At 45.8% G+C, this 26,266-nt stretch overlaps 1 protein-coding gene across 2 annotated transcripts in view; it reads left to right on the top strand.

Annotated features, from left to right (window-relative positions):
* Positions 1-26,266, top strand: part of SUSD4 (sushi domain containing 4) — a 127,309-nt gene that overhangs the window by 81,592 nt on the left and 19,451 nt on the right. For both annotated transcript variants that reach the window (XM_064164569.1, XM_064164570.1), the window contains exons 4-5: positions 12,154-12,333; positions 15,901-16,089. In XM_064164569.1, coding sequence (XP_064020639.1) covers positions 12,154-12,333; positions 15,901-16,089 — 369 coding nt within the window. The remainder of the gene's footprint in view (positions 1-12,153; positions 12,334-15,900; positions 16,090-26,266) is intronic.

The raw sequence follows: 26,266 nt of genomic DNA, 5'->3' as shown, positions 1-26,266 counted from the left end.
CCCTGCCATCCTGTGAGCCTGTGAGCAGTAGCTGAAGACTTAGCACACAGCCTCAGCATCACTCAGCATGTGTACAAACTGCAAGTACTCGTTTGTGCTGAAGAATGGGTGGGCAGAAGAACACTGTGCCAGGACAGGGGTGCATGAAGTTAAATGTCACAACAAGAGCAAGCATGGCCTGGGAGGTCCACAGTCAGTGCATACATGTGAGGGAACAACCCTAAGCAGTGACCTGTGTGAAAGCAGTGCATGAGATCTTAGAGAGAGTAGCCAGGAGCAACTGGCAAATAGTCCTGTGGTGGTTTGGCTTCTATCCCACCCCCACACACTTTAGAAGTTGCCCCAGCTAGCTCAGATGGACTCTGGGAATATAAATGAAGCTATTTATTTACAGCAGCACAATATACAAGCAGATATTTACAGTATATACAGTTATAGACAGAAATAGACAAAGGATAAGTAATACAGAAACACAACAGCCCTCCCAGAAACCTGAGTCCCCAGGAGGGGCTCTCAACCACCCCAGCACCTCCTCCTGCCCCTCTCAACCTTACCCCAATCTTGAGAAAGAATAGAGGTGCAGCCAAGAGGTTAAGGAGCAAGGTTAGTGGCAGTGAGGTTAAGGAGATGTGGCTCGGTCTGAAGGCAAAAGCAGAGTGAAGACAAAATGGAGAATGTTATCTAATGTTTACTTCTTGTTCCCATACTTCTCAGCGGGACTGTGAGAGAAGAGACACAACCATTGTTTTCCTTTCATAGCCAGTTATCTACTTTCTCTCACCAAAACATTCCAGCCTGCTTCAAACTAGCACAAGTCCATAGTCTTCCAGGCAGCTGCCCTCTTAGCAGGAGAGATCTCGGTAAAACTGTGGACTCCTGGACATGTGAGAATCAATCATAGAATCAACCAGGTTGGAAGAGACCTCCAAGATCATCCAGGCCAACCTAGCACCCAGCCCTAGCCAGTCAACCAGACCATGGCACTAAGTGCCTCAGCCAGGCTTTGCTTGAAGACCCCCAGGGACGGTGCCTCCACCACCTCCCTGAGCAGCCCATTCCAATGCCAATCACTCTCTCTGTGAAGAACTTCTTCCTAACATCCAGCCTAGACCTACCCTGGCACAACTTGAGACTGTGTCCCCTTGTTCTATTGCTGGTTACCTGGGAGAAGAGGCCACCCCCCACCTGGCTACAGTGTCCCTTCAGGTAGTTGTAGACAGTAATAAGATCACCCCTGAGCCTCCTCTTCTGCAGGCTGCACACCCCCAGCTCCCTCAACCTCTCCTCATAGGATTTGTGTTCCAGGCCCCTCACCAGCTTTGTTGCCCTTCTCTGGACATGTTCCAGCACCTCAACATCTCTCTTGAATTGAGGGGCCCAGAACTGGACACAGTACTCAAGGTGTGAGCTCACAGGTTGTGATGGTTTGGGTGTTCCTCACCCCCCCACACTTAAGAAAAATCACCCAGACTAGACCCAGCTGATCTGGAAATCAAATGAAGCTTTATAGCACAACGTACAAGCAGGTGTTTACAACCTATACAGCTGTAGACAGAGATAGACAAGGTAAAAGGTAATACAGAAACACAGCAGCCCTCCCAGAAACCTGAGTGCCCAGGAGGGGCTCTCAACCTCCCTTCCACCTTCTCCCCACCTCTCTACCTTACCCCAGACATTGCCTTATGCTTAAGGTGAGTTTGGAGGGTTGGCTAGGGGGGTTAGGAAGCAAAAGGATTAGTCAGGCAGCAAGTTAGGTTAGAGAGAGATGTTCAGCCCCAAAGACAGAGAGCAAACAACTGCCTTATCTGTGTTTGTGTTCTTGTTCTTATCCATCTCAGCAAGCCTATGAGTGCAGTAGACATCACTACTGTTTCCTTTTCACAGCTTGTAATCTAATTCTTCTCACCAAAACATCCCAGCTAGGCTGAAACTAGCACACAGGTACAGAGCCATGGGGGCACGGTTGTGAGCTGTCTCATAGTATGCACTGAGATGGCAGCTGATGCGTGGAATGTAAAGGTGATGGGGGTCAGTAACTCCTGGCTGTAATTGTGGCATGGGTCAGCTTCAAAGAAACAACCTGGTGCCTTTAGAAGTAAAGTGTGTTTGCAAATCGTGCCCTCTCCTGTTACAGCCACCTTTCATAAGTGCTCCTGTCTCTCATCTCATGCTTATTGAAGTAAAAAACACTTGTGGAGTGACAGCAGCATGTGTCTAAAGTGAGCCTTTGAGCTGCCAGAAAAGGCTATCATGCTTGGGGAAGCTGTTTCCTTAACCACTGCAGAGAGCTTCTGGGAATTTTGATGAGCATCTTTGAAACAGTGCCTGCAGCATCCACTGCAGTCACCATGTTTTACTGACTGTTACAGAGTCATTGAGGCTGGGAAAGACTGCTGAGGTCATCGAGTCCAGCCTATAACCCAACACCACAACGTCAGCTAAACCATGCCAACAGGTCCCACAGCCAGGCTTTTCTTAAAGACCTCTAGGTCTGCTCCCTGGGCAGTCCACTCCAGTGCCTCATCACCCTTTCCACGAGGAAGCACTTCCTGATAGCCAATAACCTCCCCTGGTCTAGCTTCAGACCATGCCCTCTTGTCCTGTCACTAGTTGCCTGGGAGAAGAGTCTGACCCCCACCTGACTACACTGCTTTGTAGAGACTGATAAGGTCTCCTCTTCTCCAGGCTGAACGACCCCAGCTCCCTCAAGCCCTCCTCATAAGACTTTCCCTCCAGCTCCCATGTCAATCTTGTTGCTCTCCTCTGGAACTGCTCCAGCACTTCAATATCCTTCTAGAAGTGAGGGGCCCAGAACTGCTCTTCCCAGCCCCTCCCCCCCAGCCTCTTACCCCAGTCCAGTGACCAGTCAGTCACAATGCCATCGATGACCAACCTGCTGCTGATGTCATAGAACCATAGAATCAACCAGATTGGAAGAGACCTCCAAGCTCATCCAGTCCAACCTAGCACCCAGCCCTAGCCAATCAACCAGACCATGGCACTAAGTGCCTCATCCAGGCTTTGCTTCAACACCCCCAGGGATGGTGACTCCACCACCTCCCTGGGCAGCCCATTCCAGTGTCATCAACTCTCGAGCCAGGTGTTTTCAAAAGAGAAAGAAACTAGAAGATGAGAGTGTGACAGATGATGTGATAAGAGTAGCTTAAGAGATAATCATCACTTTACAGCACAGACCACTTTAAAGGGATTGCTAACCAATGCTCTGATCAAGCAAAGCACTTAAGCTCCAGCATAACTGTAATTATGTGATTAGTCTTGTTAAAGTTCTGTGCTCAAAATTAGGCATACATCAAAAATGCTTTTTGCTATTAGGACTGAAGAGTAGGACTTGGATTTAGGGAAGCAAGTGCTTAAGTATTTTTCTGCCTATGTAATAATACCTCAGGTATTATTATGTAATAATATTATTATGTAATAATACCTCAGGACCAGCTGGAGAGCTGTGACCAGTGGTGTCCCCCAGGGATCAGTGCTGGGGCCAGTCCTGTTCCACATCTTCATCAATGACATTGATGAGGGCACAGACAGAGTCTGCTCAGCAAGTTTGCTGATGACACCAAGCTGGGAGGCTTGGCTGATACAGCTGCAGGCTGTGCTGCCATCCAGAGAGACCTGGGCAGACTGAGAGCTGGGCACAGAGGAACCAGATGAGGTTCAACAAGGACAAGTGCAGAGTCCTGCACCTGGGGAGGAATAATAAACTGCAGCAGTAGAGGCTGGGAGGTGATCTGCTGGAGAGCAGCCCTGTGGAGAGGGAGCTGGGGGTCCTGGTGGCTAACAAGTTCCCCATGGCACAGCAATGTGCCCTTGTGGCCAAGAAGGCCAATGGGATCCTGGGGTGTATTAGGAGGATGTGTCCAGCAGATCAAGGGAGGTTCTCCTCCCCCTCTACTCTGCCCTGGTGAGACTTCATCTTGAATACTGTGTTCAGTTTTGGGCTCCCCAGTTGAAGAGGGACAGGGATCAGGTTGCTCAAGGCCCTGTCCAGTCTGGATTTGAACACCTCCAGTGAGAGAGCATCCACAATAGGATCACAGGATGCTAGGGGTTGGAAGGAACCGCCAGAGATCATCAAGTCCAATCCCCCTGCCAGAGCAGGACCATAATCTGGTGCAGGTCACACAGGAATGCATCCAGATAGGTCTTGAAAGTCTCCAGAGAAGGAGACTCCACAACCTCCCTGAACAACCTGTTCCAGTCTCTATAAAGAATGTTTTCCTAATATTCAGTCTAAATCTGCCCTCTTGCAGCTTCAATCCATTCCCTTCACTCTATCACTACAAGCCCTTGTAAAAGATCCCTCACCAGCTTTTCTGCAGGTCCCCTTCAGGTACTGGAAGGCCACTGTAAGGAGTCCCTGGAGCCCCTCTTCTCCATGCAGAACAGCCCCAACTGTTGCAGTCTGTGCCTGCAGGAGAGGTGCTCCAGCCCTCTAATCATCTCTGTGGCCTTCATGAGAGAGGGACATGACAGGGAGGCAGGCTGTGTAGGAACCTGGCACATCTGGAGCACAGTTAAGGAGGAATTAGAAGAGGATTTGCCATTCTCAGCTGTCTAATAACATAGATAAAAGTCCTCATTGCAGGAATTCTGTGATGATATATAAAAAGACCTTTTGAATTTGCAGCAACTAAGTACCAAGTTATGCTTAACCATCCATCATTAGCCATCACACAGCCAAATAAAATTGATATTGCCTTTGCCCATTTAAGGCAGGGGCAGGCTGCCAAGTGTGCTGTATATGCTGCACACACTTCTCATCCCAGGCTGCCTAGATGTCAGGTGTAGGCAGCCTGAACAGTAAAAACACTTGGCACTTTGGAGTTCATTTCAAGGTAATCTCAGGAGTCTGGGTTCTACTAAGGATGATGAAGCACAATTTTGTGTCTGTGTGTTATGCATGTTTAATTGTCATTGTGTGCTTACTAGAATGATCTCTAATCACAAATGCATGCCATTTACCTATGGCAGCAAAGCAACCTGCTTCAGAATGCAATTGATTTTAGAACTAATGCATTTGCCTGGAGCTCTTCATCCAATCAATCTGATTTTATAGGTCTGTCATTTCTTGTTAAGAGGCAGGAGATGTTAAGTGTCAGTAGGAGAATGAAGTTGCATGACGAGGTGCCCAATGAATGCCCTGTCAGAAATCCATGTGCTCAGAGTTACAGTCTCATGTTGATCTACAGCATGTTGTGACTGGAACTTACACCAATTTTAATACAGTTAGGCACATAAATACCAAAGCTCTGAGGCTGACTTTTGTATCTACTGTTTAAGAGCAATATGTCATGTTGTTCACACTTTAATCTAATCTTCTCCCGCTGTGATAATGTGGCTGCTGAGTCTGTTGCCCTACTTAGAACAAATGCTACCTCTTTCCTTTGAGATTGAATCTAAATTTACAGTCTACATGGAGATGGCAACCAAGTGAAGAACTGTGCCCTTGTCTCCTAGTGCTTCTACAGGCAGGCTCCTTCGTGATGTCTTCAGTGCCTCATTCTGCCAGTGCAAGTTTCCCTTGGGACATTTAGCCTTCATATCTCTTTGCCTTTGTCCCTGGATCTGAGATGACTGAAATGATTTTGTTTCTTCATCTTTTACCTGCCTTGCCCATTGTCTGCTCAATCTTAAGCTTGGTTACAAGCACATTGTCTATGTTTTCCACCTGTGCTCATCACGATGGCCACAGGTCTTGGGTGGAGGCTCTGTGCGCTGTTGTAATGCGAGCAAAGACAATAAAGGGAGTGGTATTTAATGTGCACTGAGACAGTGTTTGTCATCCACAGAGCTATCCTACTAACTCAGTGCTGTGGACTTAGCTTTAGTAAAAGAACACAGACAATACTGGTCTGAAATGTTTGCTTTTAAGAGGGCAGTGCCCAGGTGAGCTATCTTTGCAGTCATCCTGCTCCCACCACTCGTGGGGGCTAACCGCAGTCCAGACAGTGCCCAAATGCTTTCAGGGGACTCTGTCTTGTTGGATGTTGAGGCTTGAATCTTCCCAGCTTCTGGGGACAGGACACAGACAATCTCTGACCTTGTCTCCTGGATATATGTCCAGGGGTTCTAGGCAGCACCTTCAGGTGCAGAGGCAGATGTGGTGCAGTCTCAGCACAGTGTCACACTGGCCACACAGGCTGATTGCCTGCAGGCATCCAGGGTCTGCTCCTGGTAACTGGCAGCAGTGGAGTTTAGCAGGCAGCAATAAGGCAGTGTGCAATAGCAGCAGGGCTGGGCACAGCAGAGAGAGCAGGCACAGAGCAGGGAAGCAAAGCAGGGAAGCAGAAGCAGGTTGTTCACCTGCACATCTCCTTTTATCAATGTGGGCTGAGATTAATTGCCCTTAGGACACAGAACAGCCAATCAGGATGGCAGTTAGCCAAACCTTACCATATTAGGCTAAGCCACAGGCTCACTTTTCCCTAATTTGGGAAGAGCACAGGTCCTGCACTAGGCAGGCACAAGCTAAGTGTGTGTGCCTTACACCACAGGGCCCTGGGCAGGCCAGACTCAGTGGCTCCAGGCCCTTTTGTGTCCATTTCCCATGCTTGCCTCTCTGGTGGAGCAGAAAACATGCCTAGGCAAGGCAGGACATGTATAAGCCTATTTTGGGCCTATCAGGGCTACCATAACAGAGCATTCTTTTGGCTGACACATTTTAATATTCACATGATGGGCATAAAGAGATCACATAAAACTGCCAGCAAGGAGTGTAAGTCATACCCACTGCTGCTCAACGCTGGTTAAAGATCCTGTATTCCCTTAAATGGTTTAGCAGCTTCCATGGATTTGCTGCAAAATGCTTAGAATAAAGCAGTTTATTTTCTAGGACAGGACATTTTAAATCCAGTCACTTAGTGGCAGCTTTTCCAAGCAGCATTCATGCCAGCTAATCCAGTTCTTTGCAGTAAGGTGGCTGCTGCAATTTATGCCTAGGTGCTAAACAATACAAATTCAGTGTTTCCTCACAAGGCATCAGGAAAAAGAGATGTAATACTGTGGTCTGTTGGTCTCACATTTATCTGGGGCTTGTAATAGACCTGTTATCAACGTCAGCCAGGATGTCTCAGGCAAAGGATGGTACAGTGAGCAACTTATCACTGTTCTCTGCCACCATCTAGATGATTAAAATGATTCGATCTGTAGCTATTACTTGGGGATGAAGTTGCTGTAATAGGTCATTGTTACAGAATCAATTTCCCTTGCTTTGAAAGTGAAATCTCATCTTTCACTGCTCTGTATGTACACACATCTCTTTCATTTGTATAGCAACAGAAAGCTGTTGTGCCAAGAGAGTGAGCTGTTTATTGACATTATCTTCTGGCATCCATCTCTGACTTCCTCCCGCCCGGCCCAGGAGCAGGATCTCCATCTGTCTCATCCCATCCTCCAGGATGCTCAGGGCAATCTCTATGTGACAGCATTCAAGGCTTAACATCAGGCATTTCTTATGGGGCATCCTCTCCTCTTTCCTGTGCTGATTAACTTGCCAAAGAGAGAAAAGTGCAATCTTTGAAGGTGGGGTCTGCAGCCTCAGCCCAGTGCATCTTATAACCTTCTCTTAGGGTACACATCCACTCAGACTCAGGCATTTATACATGAATACATTCTGGTCAAAGCTCTTGCTGCAGGTTCTCAGAGCTCCTGGCAGGCTGTCAGCCCTTCCTCTTACAGGCAGCAGGAGGTTCCTGTGGCAGCAGCCAAGGAGCTAAAAGTAACAAGAGAAACAGGAGATTTTTTTGGCTGGTGCTGTGTTCAGAAGCCATTCTAGAAGCTAGCCAAGCAGCAGGCCTTCTAGAAAACACATCTGTGCTAGGAAGGTACAAAGGAAAAGGCATTTTAACTGCATTTAACACTCTTCATAGTAACACAATGTAGTGATGGAGTCCTGGTGTAATAGATCCTCTAGTTTGCCTAAATAAATAAGTACATGATGAAATGCACTTGCTTTTAGTAGCTCGCCTGTGCTATGCTGAAGGGCAGTTTATCTTCCTCCTCCTTGTTCTTTCATGCAAACAAGCAAGCTGTTGCTACCACAGTACTTTGTGAGTGCTCTCAGTTAATTGCTAAATACAAATTCAGTGTGATTTCTTCCTCTTCAGAGAGAATTGCCCATGAAAATAACAGAAACTCTTTTAGGCAAGTCTCAAGGGACTTCTGAAACTTCTTTTTTCATAGAATCAACCAGGTTGGAAGAGACCTCCAAGCTCAGCCAGGCCAACCTAGCACCCAGCCCTGGCCAATCAACCAGACCATGGCACTAAGTGCCTCAGCCAGGCTTTGCTTCAACACCTCCAGGCATGGCGACTCCACCACCTCCCTGGGCAGCCCATTCCAATGCCAATCACTCTCTCTGCCAACAACTTCCTCCTAACATCCAGCCTAGACCTCCCCTGGCACAACTGGAGACTGTGTCCCCTTGTTCTGTTGCTGCTTGCCTGGCAGAAGAGACCAACCCCCACCTGGCTGCAACCTCCCTTCAGGTAGTTGTAGACAGCAATGAGGTCTGCCCTGAGCCTCCTCTTCTCCAGGCTGCACACCCCCAGCTCCTCAGACATGACAGATCAGGATTTTATTCATCTCTAAGCTGAAGGTTTCTTCTCACTGCCTGCACTTGTTCATTTGCTCAGGAACGTGTAGCAAAAGGCCTTTCCTTTTTGATACATATTTTTGGGGGAAACAAAACCAAAAAATACCCAGCATAAAACAGGCTTAGATTTTGTTTGTTTGCTTTGAAAATACTTCATAGATTTTGATGCCTGGAAACTTTTGTCATCATGTTGGAACACAAACCCTATGAGGAGAGGCTGAGGGAGCTGGAGGTTGTAGCCAGGTGGGGTTGGGCTGTTCTGCCAGACAACCAGCAACAGAACAAGGGGATACAGTCTCAAGTTGTGCCAGGGAAGGTCTAGGCTGGATGTTAGGAGTAAGTTGTTGGCAGAGAGAGTGATTGGCATTGGAATGGGCTGCCCAGGGAGGTGGTGGAGTCACCATGCCTGGAGGTGTTGAAGCAAAGCCTGGCTGAGGCACTTAGTGCCATGGTCTGGTTGCCTGGCTAGGGCTGGGTGCTAGGTTGGCCTGGATGATGTTGGAGGTCTCTTCCAACCTGGTTGGTTCTATGATTCTGTGATCTCTGTCATAGATTGACTGCTGGCAGACAAAGAGATGTTTTTATTATATCTTCCCAATATTTAATCTTTTCCTCTCCTCTGTTTAATCTCACTTGGCATTCTGAGGAGGATGAACTTTGAGTCACCTGAACTATTCCTTCATATCTTCTTGGCTGCTCTCTTAATTACTCAGTATTAGCAGAGGGATTTTTATCCTGCCTCGTCCTTTCCTTCCACTTTCCACATTTTTCATTTTGCGGTCTTCTGGGGTTTAGTTTTATATTTTGATGTCTTTGGCACTGGTTTATGCAGTGAAATATAAGGCTGTCTAATACACCTATCACAGACAAGGTAACAGAGCCTATGTCTTTGTACCACCAGAGATTTGCAGTCGTCTCCTTTGCTGAGAGTCTTCTAGCAGCAGCAGAGAATCTTCCACCAGCACTCAGGGCCTTAAAAATCACATCCTCTAAAGGCACATGGAGTCAGGCACATAATTTTCTCTGATCCAAAGCAGAATCAATGAGATTAATGTGAAGAAATCCTCAATTAAAGCAAAGACCTTATCATAACAAACTCTGTGGCAAAGAGCTGGATAAACCCTTGTAGATGTATCTGATTTTCATCTGTCTGTCTGCTAGAGCTGCATTTTTTTCCTGTGTTCCTCATGCCATATCTGTATTTTATCTTTTCTTTGGTCCTGTCCTTAGTGCTGTCAAGGTGTCTGCCTTCAGATGGGACTTTGGGATAGTCAGACCACGTGGGGTAATCTGTAGGGAAGGACAAAATTAAACCTGCTCTTCCTAAACACCCCCAGTTTTGTTTGGTTATAGAAGGCTGGAGGAGAGATCCCTTGTTGTAGAACCTCAGCTTCTATTGAAGTGCTATAAGCTTTGTAACTGGTGGTGAGCTGGAGGAAGAAGGCCATATCTGCTGAAATGCTTGTGTTTTCCAGATGGTTTAAGGAGGCTACATACATTACCTGATGATTTTGGCTTCAGAGTTTGATTATTGAATAGCTAGCTATAGAAATTGATTGTTGAATAGCTAGCTTGGAGCTTGATTAATGAATAGCTAGATATAGAAATTAGTTATTGAATAGCTAGCCTTGGAGCTTGATTATTGAATAGCTAGCCTTGGAGCTTGATTATTGAATAGCTAGCTATAGAAATTGATTATTGAATAGCTAGCCATGGAGCTTGATTATTGAATAGCTAGCTATAGAAATTGATTGTTGAATAGCTAGCCTTGGAGCTTTCTTATTGAATAGCTAGCTATAGAAATTGATTATTGAATAGCCTGCCATGGAGCTTTCTTATTGAATAGCTAGCTATAGAAATTGATTATTGAATAGCTAGCCATGGAGCTTTCTTATTGAATAGCTAGCTATAGAAATTGATTGTTGAATAGCTAGCCATGGAGCTTGATTGTTGAATAGCTAGCTCTAGAAATTGATTATTGAATAGCTAGCTTGGAGCTTGATTGTTGAATAGCTAGCTATAGAAACTGATTGTTGAATAGCTAGCCATGGAGCTTGATTGTTGAATAGCTAGCTATAGAATTGATTATTGAATAGCTAGCCATGGAGCTTGATTATTGAATAGCTACCTATAGAAATTGATTATTGGATAGCTAGCCATGGAATTTGATTATTGAATAGCTAGCTATAGAAATTGATTATTGAATAGCCTGCCATGGAGCTTGATTATTGAATAGCTAGCTATAGAAATTGATTATTGAATAGCCTGCCATGGAACTTGATTGTTGAATAGCTAGATATAGAAATTGATTATTGAATAGCCTGCCATGGAGCTTGATTGTTGAATAGCTAGATATAGAAACTGATTATTGAATAGCCTGCCATGGAACTTGATTGTTGAATATCTAGCCATGGAACTTGATTATTGAATAGCTAGCTGTAGAAATTGATTATTGAATAGCTAGCCTTGGAGCTTGATTGTTGAATAGCTAGCTATAGAAATTAGTTATTGAACAGCTAGCCATGGAGCTTGATTATTGAATAGCCTGCCATGGAGATTGATTACTGAATAGCTAGCCTTGGAGCTTGGTTGTTGAATAGCCAGCCATGGAACTTGATTATTGAATAGATAGCCATGGAGCCCAATTATTGTATAGCTAGCCTTGGAATTTGATTATTGAACAGCTAGCCATGGAACTTGATTATTTAATAGCCTGCCATGGAGCTTGATTATTGAATTGACAGCCGTGGAGCTTGATTGTTGAATAGCTAGCTATGGAAATTGATTATTGAATAGCCTTCCATGGAGATTGATTATTGAATAGCTAGCCCTGGAAATTGATTATTGAAGAGCTAGCCACAGAGCTTGATTGTCGAATACCCTGCCATGGAGCCTGATTATTGAATAGCCTGCCATGGAGATTGATTATTGAATAGCTAACCATGGAGCTTGATTATTGAATAGCCTGCCATGGAGATTGATTATTGAATAGCTAACCATGGAGCTTGATTATTGAATAGCCTGCCATGGAGATTGATTATTGAATAGCTAACCATGGAGCTTGATTATTGAATAGCCTGCCATGGAGATTGATTATTGAATAGCTAACCATGGAGCTTGATTATTGAATAGCCTGCTATGGAGATTGATTATTGAATAGCTAACCATGGAGCCTGGTTATTGAATAGCTAACCATGGAGCTTGATTATTGAAGAGCTAGCCATGGAGCTTGATTACTGAATAGCTAAGCATGGAACTTGATTATTGAATAGCTAACCACGGAACTCGATTATTGAATAGTCAGTCCCAGAATTTGATTATTGAAGAGCTAACCATGGAGCTTGATTATTGAATAGCTACCCATAGAGCTCGATTACTGAATAGCTAACCATGGAACCTGATTATTGAATAGCCTGCCATGGAACCTGATTATTGAACATCTAGCCATGGAGCTTGATTACTGCATAGCTCGCTACGGTTGGTTTTGGTTTGTTTTTAATTAAGTTACTATTTGTGTTTGTTTGTTTGTTTTCATGAAGTCACAGATTGCCTTGCTCCACATGTTGAAGATGCAGAGATTGCTAACAAGACATACAGGAGTGGCGATAAATTAATAATCAGCTGTCATGAAGGATTCCAGATCCGTTACCCTGACTTAGACAACATGGTTTCAATATGTCAAGACGATGGAACATGGGATAATCTGCCCATTTGTCAAGGTTTAGTACACCAGCACGTCCTGTTTTACAGCTCATGAGCCTTGTGATAGTTTGCCAATCTTCTTCTACAGTCATGAGGATGTTAGTCATCTGTACAGTGTTTGAATAGCGCTGCTGTTGTGATTGGTTTTGATTTCCCTTCCCCGTTGCTCACTGCAGGAAAGAAGATCTCACTTTCTGAACATACCCACACTTAAAATACTACTTTAAAGATTGAATATTGCCTTTTTATTTACTGGTCTAAAAATCTGACACAGGGTTAAATCAGTCAGAAGTTCAGCCAAAGATCTGGTGAGCAAGTGACATTTTTGCACCAGTTAATTTCTGGAAGGATTTAAGCTTCTAGCTGTGATTTACCTTTCTTTGCCTTGCTCAGTGGGCAGGAGTAGAGAAGCTAGTGTCTCAGAGTTTCCAGCAGAGCTGTTGATCAGGTTCACAGTCCATTAAACCCATAGATATTGACTGAAAACTCAGGGTATGCACAGGAATGATTCTGGCCAGTAGAACTAACAGTAGTAGCAGCATGGGATTGCAGTTTGACTCAGACTGAGAGAAATGGCTGAGGCTAAGCCAGCTTTAGTCAAGTGAAATTCAATAACCCTGGTCTGCTGATACATTTACATTTCTGACATGCATATGATGGTACAGTTGGCTTGGGTTTAACCAGTCTGTGTTTTGGTAACAAGCTTGGCCAGCTGAACAGCACCGAGAGATTTGAACTGTCTGCGCTAAGGAGAAGACTGCGTTAGTATCAACTTGCCTCAAATGCATTTGTCATCTCCTAAAGCTGAAAGCTCTCTGTAGGCACTTCACTACACTGTCAGCATCGGGGCAGGCAAGCACAGGAGCAAGGACAGTCTTGGCAGTGGCAGGGTAAGACATGCGAGTCAGGGTGTTCCTGCTGTACAGTGATGAGACTGATGGGCACCAGACCAGAAATTACTGGAGCTCAGTTTTTATGGGTCTTCAAAGTTAAGACTCTCAGTCTGGAGCACATCAAACTGTCTTTGCCTAAATTTCTACACATCTGTACTGTAGTCTCATTAGAAGGGCTAGCTCAGTGTTTCAGACACACATTGTGTCTGAGCAGGCCTGACAGAAGGGGGCAATTTTCAGAAGCCCATAAAAAAAGTGGGCATTAGTTTTGGGGTATTCTATCAACAATGGCAGTTGGAAGTATACAGCTCATTTTTGAGAGTGGGTCCACCTCACATGTAATTAAGGCATCACAGAATGCATAGGTTTGAAAGGGACCCTCAAAGTCATCTGATCCAAACCCTTTGAAGAGAACAGGGAGCAGGTTGCTCAGGGCCCCATCAAGCTTGACCTTGAAGGTTGATTAAGACTTTTGTAGTTAGCCAAGATGAACACTCAAAAGATTAACTTGCAGGTACTGTATTAGCTAAAGATCCAGGTGGAAATTTTATGACAGCCAGTATCAACTGGGTAAGCAGAAATACCCCAAGTATCCTTTGGCTTCTTACTTTCTTCTCTTACTGTGCTCATCCTAGGAGACACACTCTGTAGCTGCAGCTCAATGTTTGCTGCTAACTGCTTTGCAAAAGAAAAGCAGTGCTAATAAAAGTTAAGAAATCAATTGCACAAGAACCAAGTGCTGTAGCTATCACCCAGGTAGAAAACAGGCAATTCTGATTCAGGTATCTGCCACATTTTGCCCAACTCTATAAACCTATTCCAGGATTCCCTTCAGAATGTTATTTTTGCTGTGTCAAGCACTAATAATACCAAAGGCACTTGTCTACTTGCACTAGGGTGGTTGTCAATTACAGTCCTGTGGCCCTTTGATTACAACAAGCAGGGGACTCTCATGACACTAAGATGCCTTTTTTTTCTGTCAGAGCAGTGGGAAAGGATTGTAGAGTGTATGAGTATCCAGCCTCAAACTATTTTTGCCATCAGATAATAATGATAATTACTGATCTGAAATTATGGGAATTACTTAGCAAAAAAAAAAGAGAAAGATCATCAAAATGAAGTTTTGAAGAAGCCTAAGATGTTTGGAGACCTAGGGATTTTCAGGTACTTGTCATGCAAATTCAAGTAAATCTGTGTCCTGCGTTACAAGGAACCCAATGAGCATTAGAAGTTTGAGCCAGCAGACAATTTTTCCCCTGATACAGTTCAGAGAAGAGCAAGTTTGCTCTTGCTCAGGCAGTCTGTGCTCTTTCTGCCCCACTGGAGGCTGCTTATTTTGTCCTGCTCAGTGGGCTGCTTTAGTTTGCAGGAACTGATGTGTCATGTGTGGGGAATACAAGATCAGGGGTAGGTGTTGTAGCAGTAGACAGGATGCTCAAAGCTTTATTTGGGCAGTGAGCTAACCAGTTAGTCAAACAGCTATCAAAACCATTGCTTGGATGGGAAGCACAGTGTGCTGTAAAAAGCTTTCCCCAATCTTTTGCTTTTGTCCCTCTCCTTTGAAAGACCACTTCAAGGAAATAACTCCCTGAGGTGCTGCCAAGACTTTTTCTTTTAGATGCCAGCATCCTACTAGAAGTTCTCAAACTGGTATTAGTTTCCCTTGCACTTAGCATTGTAAGACTTTTAGGAACATCCTTCACAAATTCCTGGTGGTGGCAAGAGACCTATTTATGGATTGCCATGATGCAGCTCATATTGGACTCATAGCTTTATAACATTGTCTTTAATTCCCTGATACTAATCATCTCTCTTCCACATTACTGAGGATTTTCAAATCAACAGTATTAAGTATTACCCAGAGAGTCATTTCTAAAGCCATGAGGAATGATTTATCTCTAGTACAAACTCTTGCCCAAATGCCAGCTGGAAACAGGCTCTGAACGTACGTGAATGACATATTATAGAGTTGTGTCATCTGCTAAATTGACTGCTCCTTCATGAACCAAATATGGTTGGTGACCATTTAACTGCCATCTTCCATGGTGCAAAGCCCTCAGAAGTAATTCCAGACGTAGAACACAGTCTCTTGACTACAATTTCTGCTGATAAAGGAAAGCTTAAATTTTTGATCACCTAATCCGAGACCTCATCCAGTGCTTCTCATGGGGCTTTTCATAGGAGGTCATCTCCCTTTAGACTTTCCCAAAGTGGAATTTCCAAACAGTTCATTTTGTCTGCAAATCTTTTTACAGTGAGGTGCACTTTGTCACCAGAGCATTTTTAATATGGAGAGATGGCTTTATATGCCCATCAATTGTGACAATCAAACTCATGGTTTCTATAAATGATAATCTGTGCTTATTGAAGGTTCCACCTCAAAAATAAATTGCCATCTGCTGAAGCAGTCAATGTTTGTCCAACAAAATACTGTCATTTTCAGTAAACCTTTCCTGCATTTGCTGAGAGAGAATCCCACAGGAGCAAAGTGTGTGGGCTAAACAATAACAGGGTTTGAAGCGGGCTAGCGAGGCATATGTGTCTGAAAGGAGATCATGCAGAGATGCTGTTCATAGTACAGGAGATAAAACATGTTGTACTCCTCGAGTTAACAATGATAACTGAGATGTGTGAAGATGACTGAGATAAGCCCTTTGTAATAAAAGATACCTTCCTCTTCTTAATTTGCAGGTTGCCTGAGGCCATTGGTTCTTCCTCATAGTTACATTAACGTATCTGAGTTCGAGTCCTCCTTCCCTGTAGGAACAGTGGTGTATTACCAATGCTTTCCTGGATATAAGCTAGAAGGGGCAGAGTTCCTTGAGTGCATGTATAACCTTATCTGGTCAGATAGCCCACCTAGGTGCCTTGATGTGGAAGGTAAATGTCTCATTGTTTGTTTGCCTTTTGATGTTGCCAGATCAGCATGCTGTGTGTGATTTTAACTGGGGACCACAACCGCGGGTCCGCTACGTGTGACGTTTCTGCAGCCTGCTGCGGTTCGCCTCACCCGTAGCTCTTGGTGTTTCCCCAACTAATGTTTGCTCCCTCAACATCCAAAATGAAGTAGGGAGGATCTTAACAATGATTGCTTTGCCCTTGAAATGGAGAATCATAGAATCATAGAATCCACCAGGTTGGATGAGACCTCCAAGATCATCCAGTCCAGCCTAGCACCCAGCCCTAGCCAGTCAACCAGACCATGGCACTAAGTGCCTCAGCCAGGCTTTGCTTCAACACCTCCAGGGATGGTGACTCCACCACCTCCCTGGGCAGCCCATTCCAATGCCAATCACTCTCTCTGGCAAGAGCTTCCTCCTAACATCCAGCCTAGACTTCCCCCGGCACAACTTGTGACTGTGTCCCCCTGTTCTGTTGCTGGTTGCCTGGGAGAAGAGGCCAACCCCACCTGGCTACAGCCTCCCTTCAGGTAGTTGTAGACAGCAATGAGGTCTGCCTTGAGCCTCCTCTTCTGCAGGCTGCACACCCCCAGCTCCCTCAACCTCTCCTCATAGGCTTTGTGTTCCAGGCTCCTCACCAGCTTTGTTGCCCTTCTCTGGACACCTTCCAGCACCTCAACATCTCTCTTGAATTGAGGAGCCCAGAACTGGACACAGTACTCAAGGTGTGGCCTGAGCAGTGCTGAGTACAGGGGCAGAATAACCTCCCTTGTCCTGCTGGCCACACTGTTCCTGATGCAGGCCAGGATGCCATTGGCTCTCTTGGCCACCTGGGCACACTGCTGGCTCAGCTTCAGCTACTATCTACCAGTACCCCCAGGTCCCTTTCCTCTTGGCTGCTTTCCAGCCACTCAGTCCCCAGCCTGTAGTGCTGCTTGGGGTTGTTGTGGCCAAAGTGCAGAACCCTGCACTTGGCCTTGTTCAATCTCATCCCCTTGGCCTCTGCCCACCCATCCAGCCTGTTGAGGTCCTCTTCTGATAAAAACGCTGAGGAAGCTGTGGAATTCATATTTGTGTGCAGATGGCCAGCATTTCTATAGACATGGATAGGTTTCCATAGATATGGATAGATTTCCATGGTAAACTGAACAATACTCCATAGAAACTCATAGCTCGGGCTGCACCAGCTGCAAACGTTTTTCGGTGCTTCACAGCACTGCATACTTGAATATTTGTTGTCTCTCATAGTAGCTCACCTGAAAGATTTGCAACTACAGTGACTGAGCTAATCTATTGATGAGGAACAGAAAAACCATTCAGTGTGAAACAGGTAAATCATACCAAGCTGAAAGGAATAATCTATAGGTTGGATGTTAGGAGGAAGTTGTTGGCAGAGAGAGTGATTGGCATTGGAATGGGCTGCCCAGGGAGGTGGTGGAGTCACCATCCCTGGAGGTGTTGAAGCAAAGCCTGGCTGAGGCACTTAGTGCCATGGTCTGGTTGACTGGCTAGGGCTGGGTGCTAGGTTGGCCTGGATGATCTTGGAGGTCTCTTCCAGCCTGGTTGATTCTATGATTCTATGTAGCTGTGGTGCAGGAATGGAGGATATTGTAGTGCATTCATATTTGTATCCCACTTCCATAAAACAAAGACACTGAGTGGATTGCTCCAACCTTATGAATTGCCTTCCTCCATCTTCATACCGCATCTTGGAAGTCACCAGAATCCAGCTCCAGCCTCTGCATTTCATTGCCTTAAAAGGACTATAGTTTTGCTCTATTTCAAGCCTCTGAGGAAGCTATCTATATGTAGAGTTTAGCTGAAAGCAATTATAGGAATTCATATGTGATATTTACGTCACTGAGCTAAATGCTAAGCATTCTGGAAGTGCAAAACCTTGCCAACAGCATCACCAGAGTGATCTACTGCACAAAACTAAGACAATTATCCTTAGTTATAACTGACTCTTTCAAGTCTAAAATGAAAAGCTGCTTTTACAGTTTTAGAATGACATAAGAGGATGGTTTTATTTCCCCACCCCCAACACACACACATAAAAGATGAATCTCAAAGCAACTTTATTTCAGCCGTTTTTTGGGGGGGGAAGGTTTGTTTGTTGTTTATAGCATGGCAAATACATTGAACAAGAAGAGCTACACACAAATACATTAAAACAGAAGAGCTGCATTGGGATTAATCTGGATGATCTTGGAGGTCTCTTCCAACCTGGTTGGTTCTATGATTCTAAACAACGTAATTGCTTTGATGAAAAATGACAGTTCTCCACTTAGGAAGATAAAAAACATTAGCACACAGAAACCCAAGCAGAAGAAGCTGTGTTATTCCCTCACTTAACACAGGTGAGCATTCCAGCTCCTATCAGAATTCCCCAGAACTCTCCATAGGTTTGTTGTTTATTGCTTGCATTATGAAGTCATGGAGAGGCTCTTTTTAGAAGACAAGATAAGAACTGCTGCCCTGACAGCTGTCTATTCTAAGTAGCATGTCAAAATGTATCATCCCAACTATGATCTGTGGTCAGCTGTGGTCTGTGGTCAACTATGATCTGTGAAGTGGCAGATGCTGGGTCAAGGCCATCTAGGAGGCCTGAGCTGTGGTTTAGATCCATGCCAGCGTTGCACCCCAGAGTAACAATTGTGACACCAGTGTGGTTAAATAATTGTTCTCCAACAATCTCCTTTATTGCAGTGGTGCAGTGATTTATATTCTGGAGGTGTTCAAGAAAAGCCTGGATGAGGCACTCAGTGCCATGGTCTGGTTGACTGGCTAGGGCTGGGTGCTAGGTTGGACTGGATGACCCCTATGAGGAGAGGCTGAGGTTGGACTGGATGACCCCTATGAGGAGAGGCTGAGGGAGCTGGGGGTGTGCAGCCTGCAGAAGAGGAGGCTCAGGGCAGACCTCATTGCTGTCTGCAACTACCTGAAGGGAGGCTGTAGCCAGGTGGGGGTTGGTCTCTTCTCCCAGAAAACCAGCAATAGAACAAGGGGACACAGTCTCAAGTTGTGCCAGAGGAGGTCTAGGCTGGATGTTAGGAGGAAGTTGTTGGCAGAGAGAGTGATTGGCATTGGAATGGGCTGCCCAGGGAGGTGGTGGAGTCACCATCCCTGGAGGTGTTCAAGCAAAGCCTGGCTGAGGCACTTAGTGCCATGGTCTGGTTGCCTGGCTAGGGCTGGGTGTTAGGTTGGACTGGATGAGCTTGTAGGTCTCTTCCAACCTGGTTGATTCTATGATTCTATGATTCTAACTTGGAAGAGGTGTGCATAGCTAGCTTAGTTAAGATTGGTACATGTGGGAGGCACAGGTAGGCTTAAGGCTATGTGTGAGGTACAGATAGGTTAAACTTACATAAACAACTTGTAGGGTCAGCCTCCTGCGGCCAGCAGACCCTGCCTCCTGCAGCTGCATGTGGGAAATTACTTCACTGCCTTAGTTCCTGCCTCCAGGACGGATTCAAGGACACTCTGCAGCACGGATTGCTCATGGTCATCAGTTCACGTCCTCTGTTAGCAAGAAATCCATCCACAGATCCATCCTGCCTTTTAGTCGCTTTCTCATTGCTCTTCTTAAACATTCCATGGTGATTGCATGTTGGTGAACGCCCATGCATGTGTTGAGTGAACCAAAGGAGGCAGAAGGCTAAGAGCATAACGTGTGAAAGAGCAAGAGCAAGTTCTCCTCAGCTTTGTGGCTGCCCAGGGAGGTGGTGGAGTCACCATCCCTGGAAGTGTTCAAGAAAAGCCTGGATGAGGCACTTAGTGAGGGAGCTGGGCCTGTTTAGCCTGGAGAAGAGGAGGCTCAGGGGTGATCTTATTACTGTCTACAACTACCTGAAGGGGCATTGTAGCCAGGTGGGGGGTGGCCTCTTCTCCCAGGTAACCAGCAATAGAACAAGGGGACACAGTCTCAAGTTGTGCCAGGGTAGGTATAGGCTGGATGTCAGGAGGAAGTTCTTCACAGTTGTTGGCAGAGAGAGTGATTGGCATTGGAATGGGCTGCCCAGGGAGGTGGTGGAGGCACCATCCCTGGAGGTGTTCAAGAAAAGCCTGGCTGAGGCACTCAGTGCCATGGTCTGGTTGACTGGTTAGGGCTGGGTGCTAGGTTGGACTGGATGATCTTGGAGGTCTCTTCCAACCTGGTTGATTCTATGATTCTATGATTCTATGGTCTCGTTGACTGGACAGGGCTGGGTGCTAGGTTGGACTGGATGAGCTTGGAGCTCTCTTCCAACCTGGTTGAGTCTATGATTCTATATTCAAGCCTGTTCTGCTCAGTTTTAACCTCGAGGTAGCAAGGAGCATTGGGCAACGTGGTGGCTGACTGGGGGTTGATTCTATGATTCTGTGATTCTGCTGGGGCAGAAGAGAGAGCAGCAGCACTTCAAACTCCCCCTGTGAACTCTGCAGTCGTGCTGCTTTAGCTTGGCATTCAGTGAACTTCAGAATTAAACCCAGACAAGGTAAATCAACCTGAGATATCCTCCTTTGAATGTGTTTGTTCAAGTGATTTATGCAAGGCATGTTAATCTCCAGAAATCTTGTTACAATCCACTACTCTTAATTAGCAGACAAAAACTCCCTCCCTGCATATATTTTATTCTGCACCTTGCATACCAATGTCAAGCTCATTCTTCAGCATTCCTTCTAGGTGTGAGGTGCCATCTCAGCAAGCAGTATTTTTTCACAGAGGAGATCTGTCAATAACAAACTCATTCCATTTATTTATTGCTGTGATTGGTCCAAAATTTATTCTAATGACATTTCCTGCTCAGTATTTTTTATACGTGGTAGTGATTAAAAGGAAATGGTTTGTTAGGAAGCTGTAATAAATCATTTCAGAGCTTTTGTTCTGCAGTAAACAATGCTGCTTACAGCTTTCTTGTTTTCATATATGTGGATTTATAGAATCATAGAATCAGTCAGGGTTGGAAGGGAACACAAGGAGCAGCCAGTTCCAAGCCCCCCTGCCATGGGTAGGCACCCTAGAGCAGGCTGCCCACAGCCTCAGCCAGCCTGGCCTTAAACACCTCCAGGGACAGAGCCTCAACCACCTCCCTGGGCAACCCATTCCAGCCTCTCACCACTCTCATGCTCAACAACTTCCTCCTCACCTCCAGCCTGAACCTACCCATCTCCAGCTTCGCTCCAAAGCCTTCACTGTGATGGTTTGGGTGTTCCCTGCCCCCCCACACTTTAGAAATCACCCAGACTAGACTCAGCCAGCTCTGGAAATTGAATGAAGCTTATATTTACAGCTAGCACAATAGACAAGCAGAGATTTACAGTTATAGACAGAAATAGACAAGGTAAAAGGTAATACAGAAACACAACAGCCCTCCCAGAAACCTGAGTCCCCAGGAGGGGCTCCCAACCACCCCTGCACTTTCCCCCTACCCCTCTCAACCTTACCCCAGTCCCAAGGAAGAATGGAGGTTCTGCCAGGGGGTTAAGAAGCAAAGTGGATTAGTCCCAAAATGGAGGGTGAGGTTAGAGAGTGAGATGCAGCTCAGCCAGCAGCCCAAGTGAGAGTGATGTGCTGTGTCTTATCTATGCCTTGACTTATGTTTTTATACATCTCAGCAATCCTATGAGCGCAGTAGACATCAGCCTTGTTTTCTTGCCACAGCCTGTAATCTAGTTCTTCTCACCAAACCATCCTGGCCAGCTTCAAACTAGCACACTTCACAGAAGGAAGTTCTTAAATCTGTGTGTAAGCACACAAATGAATCACAGGATGCCAGGTTAGAAGGGACCCCAAGGATCATAGCATCAGTCAGGATCAGAAGGGACCACAAGGATCAGCCAGTTCCAACCTCCCTGCCATAGGCAGGGACACCCTATCCTAGAGCAGGCTGCCCACAGCCCCATCCAGCCTGGCCTTAAACACCTCCAGCCATGGGGCTTCAACCACCTCCCTGGGCAACCCATTCCAGCCTCTCACCACTCTCATGCTCAACAACTTCCTCCTCACCTCCAGTCTGAACCTACCCATCTCCAGCTTTGCTCCATTTCCCCCAGTCCTGTCCCTCCCTGAGAGCCTGAAAAGTCCCTCCCCAGCTTTTTTGTAGCCCCCTTCAGATCCTGGAAGGCCACAAGAAGGTCACCTGGGAGCTTCTCTTCTCCAGCCTGCACAGCCCCAACTCTTTCAGTCTGTGCTCACAGCAGAGCTGCTGCAGCCCTCTGAGCATCCCAGTGGCCCTTCTCCGGGCTGCTGCAGCATCTCCACATCCTTCTTTGTAATGGGGGTTCCTGAACTGGATGCAGTACTCCAGGTGGGTTCTGATCCAACTGCTACATGTAAATCTCATTAATTCTTCCCTCTTTGTTAGGCCAAATAAATTCTAAATGGAGGGTTTGTAGCTCCATTTAAATAAGGAGTTACACTGGGGACCACTCAGCTCCCATCATTACAGACTGCTTTGTAATGCTCAGTCCAGAATTATTCCCAGTAGCCCTAAGCAGAGAGCTTTGACCAGCTCTGGTGAGAGGCTAATTTTTGCTGATAGGGAAGAAGATTTTTATGATAATTATGATCACTGTCACTGCTTTATCACAGCACTGCATAAAAATCCTGTTATCTGGTACTGAAGTGCAGCCAAAACTGCAGCATTGCACAGTGGCTTCTTGGAAACAGCTGTTTGCATCTGATCAGGAAAGCTGTTAGAGCTTGGGTAAATAAGGGTGCCTCTAGCTCAGATTACCAAGTATTTACTGGTGTGAGATCTTCTTCTTAAATGCTTGTACCTTGGCCAAATCTAAACCATTTGGATTCAGATGGAGTGTCTGCCTCAAGCTGAATCGCTTGGGAAGCTTCAGCTGAAATGGTTCAGCTGTATCTGGGAATCATGTCAGAGGAAATTGTGTTGTTTTATCAGAGCTAGAAAATTTTACACTCACTTAGACAGTAAGATGAAGCATCTTAACACTGAATTTCCTTCTCCTTTTGAGTCCTAAATTTGAATCTCTAACTTCCTTGATATCTTTTTTGCCCTTCTTAGTATATACTCATTTGTGCTTCGGTGACCTACAGAAAAATCATAGAATGCAATGAAGGGACCCTCAAAGGTCATCTTGTCCAACCTCCCTGCAGTGAGCACAGTCATCAACTAGATCAGGCTGCTCAGAGCCCTGTCAAGTCTGACTTTGAATGTCTCCAGGGATGGGGCCTCAACCACATTCCTGGGCAACCTGTTCACAGGCTCACAGGATGTCAGGGGTTGGAAGGGACCCAAGGAGATCATCAGGTCCAGCCCCCCTGCCAGAGCAGGACAATCCTATCTAACACAGATCACTCAGGAACACATCCAGAGAGGCCTTCAAAGTCTCCAGAGAAGGAGACTCCACAACCTCTCTAGGAAGCCTGTTCCAGTGCTCTGGGACCCTTACAGGAAAGAAGTTCCCCCTTGTGTTGAGGCAGAACCTCCTGTGCTGCAACTTACACCCATTGCTCCTTGTCCTGTCCCAGGGAGCAGTGAGCAGAGCCTGTCCCCCCCCTCCTGGCAGCCTTCAGATACTTCCTTCTCAGTCTTCTCTTCTCCAGACTAAGCAGCCCCAGGTCCCTCAGCCTCTCCTCATCAGCCATGCCCTCCTGTCCCCTCATCATCCTCCTAGCCCTCCTCTAGACCCTCTCCAGCAGATCCCTGTCCCTCTTCAACTGGGGAGCCCAAAACCTAACACAGTATTCAAGATTCCATAATTGTGGAATTATTACAGCTTATTCCATAAGCTTTAACCACTTTCTTTTGTACTGAAACTCACTAGATGCTTCCAAGGATACATAAAGATCTAAGGAATTTTATTTTTATGACTATTTATGGTAATAATTTGATTTTTTAATTACCAGTTTGGGGTTAATCACCCATCTGTAGAAATTAATAGAGGTTAGTGATTGCCTCCTGTAAAATCAGATATGCAAATGATGGGTGGAAACCTCTTGAACTGAAGATTATCACACGAGGGATAAACATTCATTGTAAAATCAGATGGCTTCCAAGAAGACTGGAGGGGAACAAACACTTGAAAACCTACTGGTGTGGAACTCTGTGAAATTAAATGTGCAGAACTAGGAAATGGCAATGATATGATACTTTAAGGTGAATAAAGACCCAGGGTCTGGAGAAATTAAAGCCAAAAACCAACCACCAACAAAAAAGGCCTGTAGTTTGGGAATGTCATCTGCCTGTGATTACACACTGTGCCATCTGGACTTGGTGTTTTAATCTTTCATGCCCCTTTGGAAGGCATCCAAGGGGAGGTAAAGGCTGGATGTTAGGAGGAAGTTGTTGGCAGAAAGAGTGATTGGCATTGGAATGGGCTGCCCAGGGAGGTGGTGGAGTCACCATCCCTGGAGGTGTTGAAGCAAAGCCTGGCTGAGGCACTTAGTGCCATGGTCTGGTTGACTGGCTAGAGCTGGGTTGGTCTCTTCTGCCAGGCAAGCATCAACAGAACAAGGGGACACAGCCTCAAGTTGTGCCAGGGGAGGTCTAGGTTGGATGTTAGGAGGAAGTTCTTCTCAGAGAGAGTGATTGGCATTGGAATGGGCTGCCCAGGGAGGTGGTGGAGTCACCGTCCCTGGAGGTGTTGAAGCCTGGTTGAGGCACTTAGTGCCATGGTGTGGTTGACTGGACAGAGCTGAGTTGGTCTCTTCTGCCAGGCAACCAGCAACAGAACAAGGGGACACAGTCTCAAAGTGTGCCAGGGGAGGTCTAGGCTGGATGTTAGGAGGAAGTTGTTGGCAGAGAGAGTGATTGGCATTGGAATGGGCTGCCCAGGGAGGTGGTGGAGTCACCATGCCTGGAGGTGTTGAAGCAAAGCCTGGCTGAGGCACTTAGTGCCATGGTCTGGTTGACTGGCTAGGACTGGGTGCTACGTTGGACTGGATGATCTTGGAGGTCTCTTCCAACCTGGTTGGTTCTTTGATTCTATGTAAGGAGCAGGTCTTATAGAGGACTGGGGGGAAAGCAGGCTGAGAGAGGAATTATAGTGTTAATGCTAGAGTAAAAGTAGTTGTATGGATAGTGCAATTGGGAATTCCCAGGTTTGTATTTAAGAGCAAAAGGGAAAGCAGATTGATTGCATTTACAAGCAACAGAGATGATCCTGTTACCTGGAATATCTCTTTTCAGCATCAACTCATCTAAACAGAAAAGTTGGTCCCCCAGGAAATCAGATACATTGCAATATCATTCTGCATGCCTCTAGCTGAGGTGGAGCTTGAAGGAATGTAAGATAGGAAACACTTCAAATAGAGATTCAAAATGAAAATGAAGCAAACACGAGGAATAGGCTTCCAAGGGGAGAACCAATGAGCAGGAGAGAGGAAAAATAGATGAAAGGTGAAGGCATTTCCAGACTCTGGTATGTAAACCCACCTCAGTGTGAGAACAGGTGGAAAAATCAGCCACTAACTATTGAAAAGGTTGTGAAAACCATAGAAACTGTGGAATAAAGATAGGAAAAGGAAGGAATGAAAAGAATTGGAAAAAAATAAGCCAGGAGAAGTGCAAGGGAACCCCCAAAAACCTCCCTGGAGCAGCAGGAAATTTATAAAGAGAGGAAAGAAAAAAAAAGGAGGTTATTTATATGAAAATTAAAACCAGCAAAGTCAGCTACAAATGAAAACATACACATAATTTTGAAAGACAGGCAAGAAAGCAGGACACAGCTTGGAAATTACTCTTATGAACCTGAGAATGGCCCCTCTGAGAATGGCCTCCTCTGAAGGGGGCTACAAAAAAGCTGGGGAGGGACTTTTCAGGCTCTCAGGGAGGGCCAGGACTGGGGGAATGGAGCAAAGCTGGAGATGGGTAGGTTCAGACTGGACATGAGGAGGAAGTTGTTGAGCATGAGAGTGGTGAGAGGCTGGAATGGGTTGCCCAGGGAGGTGGTTGAGGCCCCATCCGTGGAGGTGTTTAAGGCCAGGCTGGATGAGGCTGTGGGCAGCTTGATGTAGGGTAGGGTGTCCCTGGGCATGGCAGGGGGGTTGGAACTGGCTGCTCCTTGTGTTCCCTTCCAACCCTGACTGATGCTATGATTCTATAGAGAGACTCTGCTAAATCTGTCATAGCACCTAGAAAGAAAAGAGCATGAAAAAAGCACTGGAGGAGGATGCAGATGAAATGCCACAGCTACTTAATATT

Source organism: Pogoniulus pusillus, chromosome 25, assembly GCF_015220805.1.
Source record: "Pogoniulus pusillus isolate bPogPus1 chromosome 25, bPogPus1.pri, whole genome shotgun sequence".
NCBI classification, from domain to species: domain Eukaryota; kingdom Metazoa; phylum Chordata; class Aves; order Piciformes; family Lybiidae; genus Pogoniulus; species Pogoniulus pusillus.
Note: the sequence above shows the minus strand (reverse complement) of the source record. Positions and strands in the feature narration are given on the sequence as shown.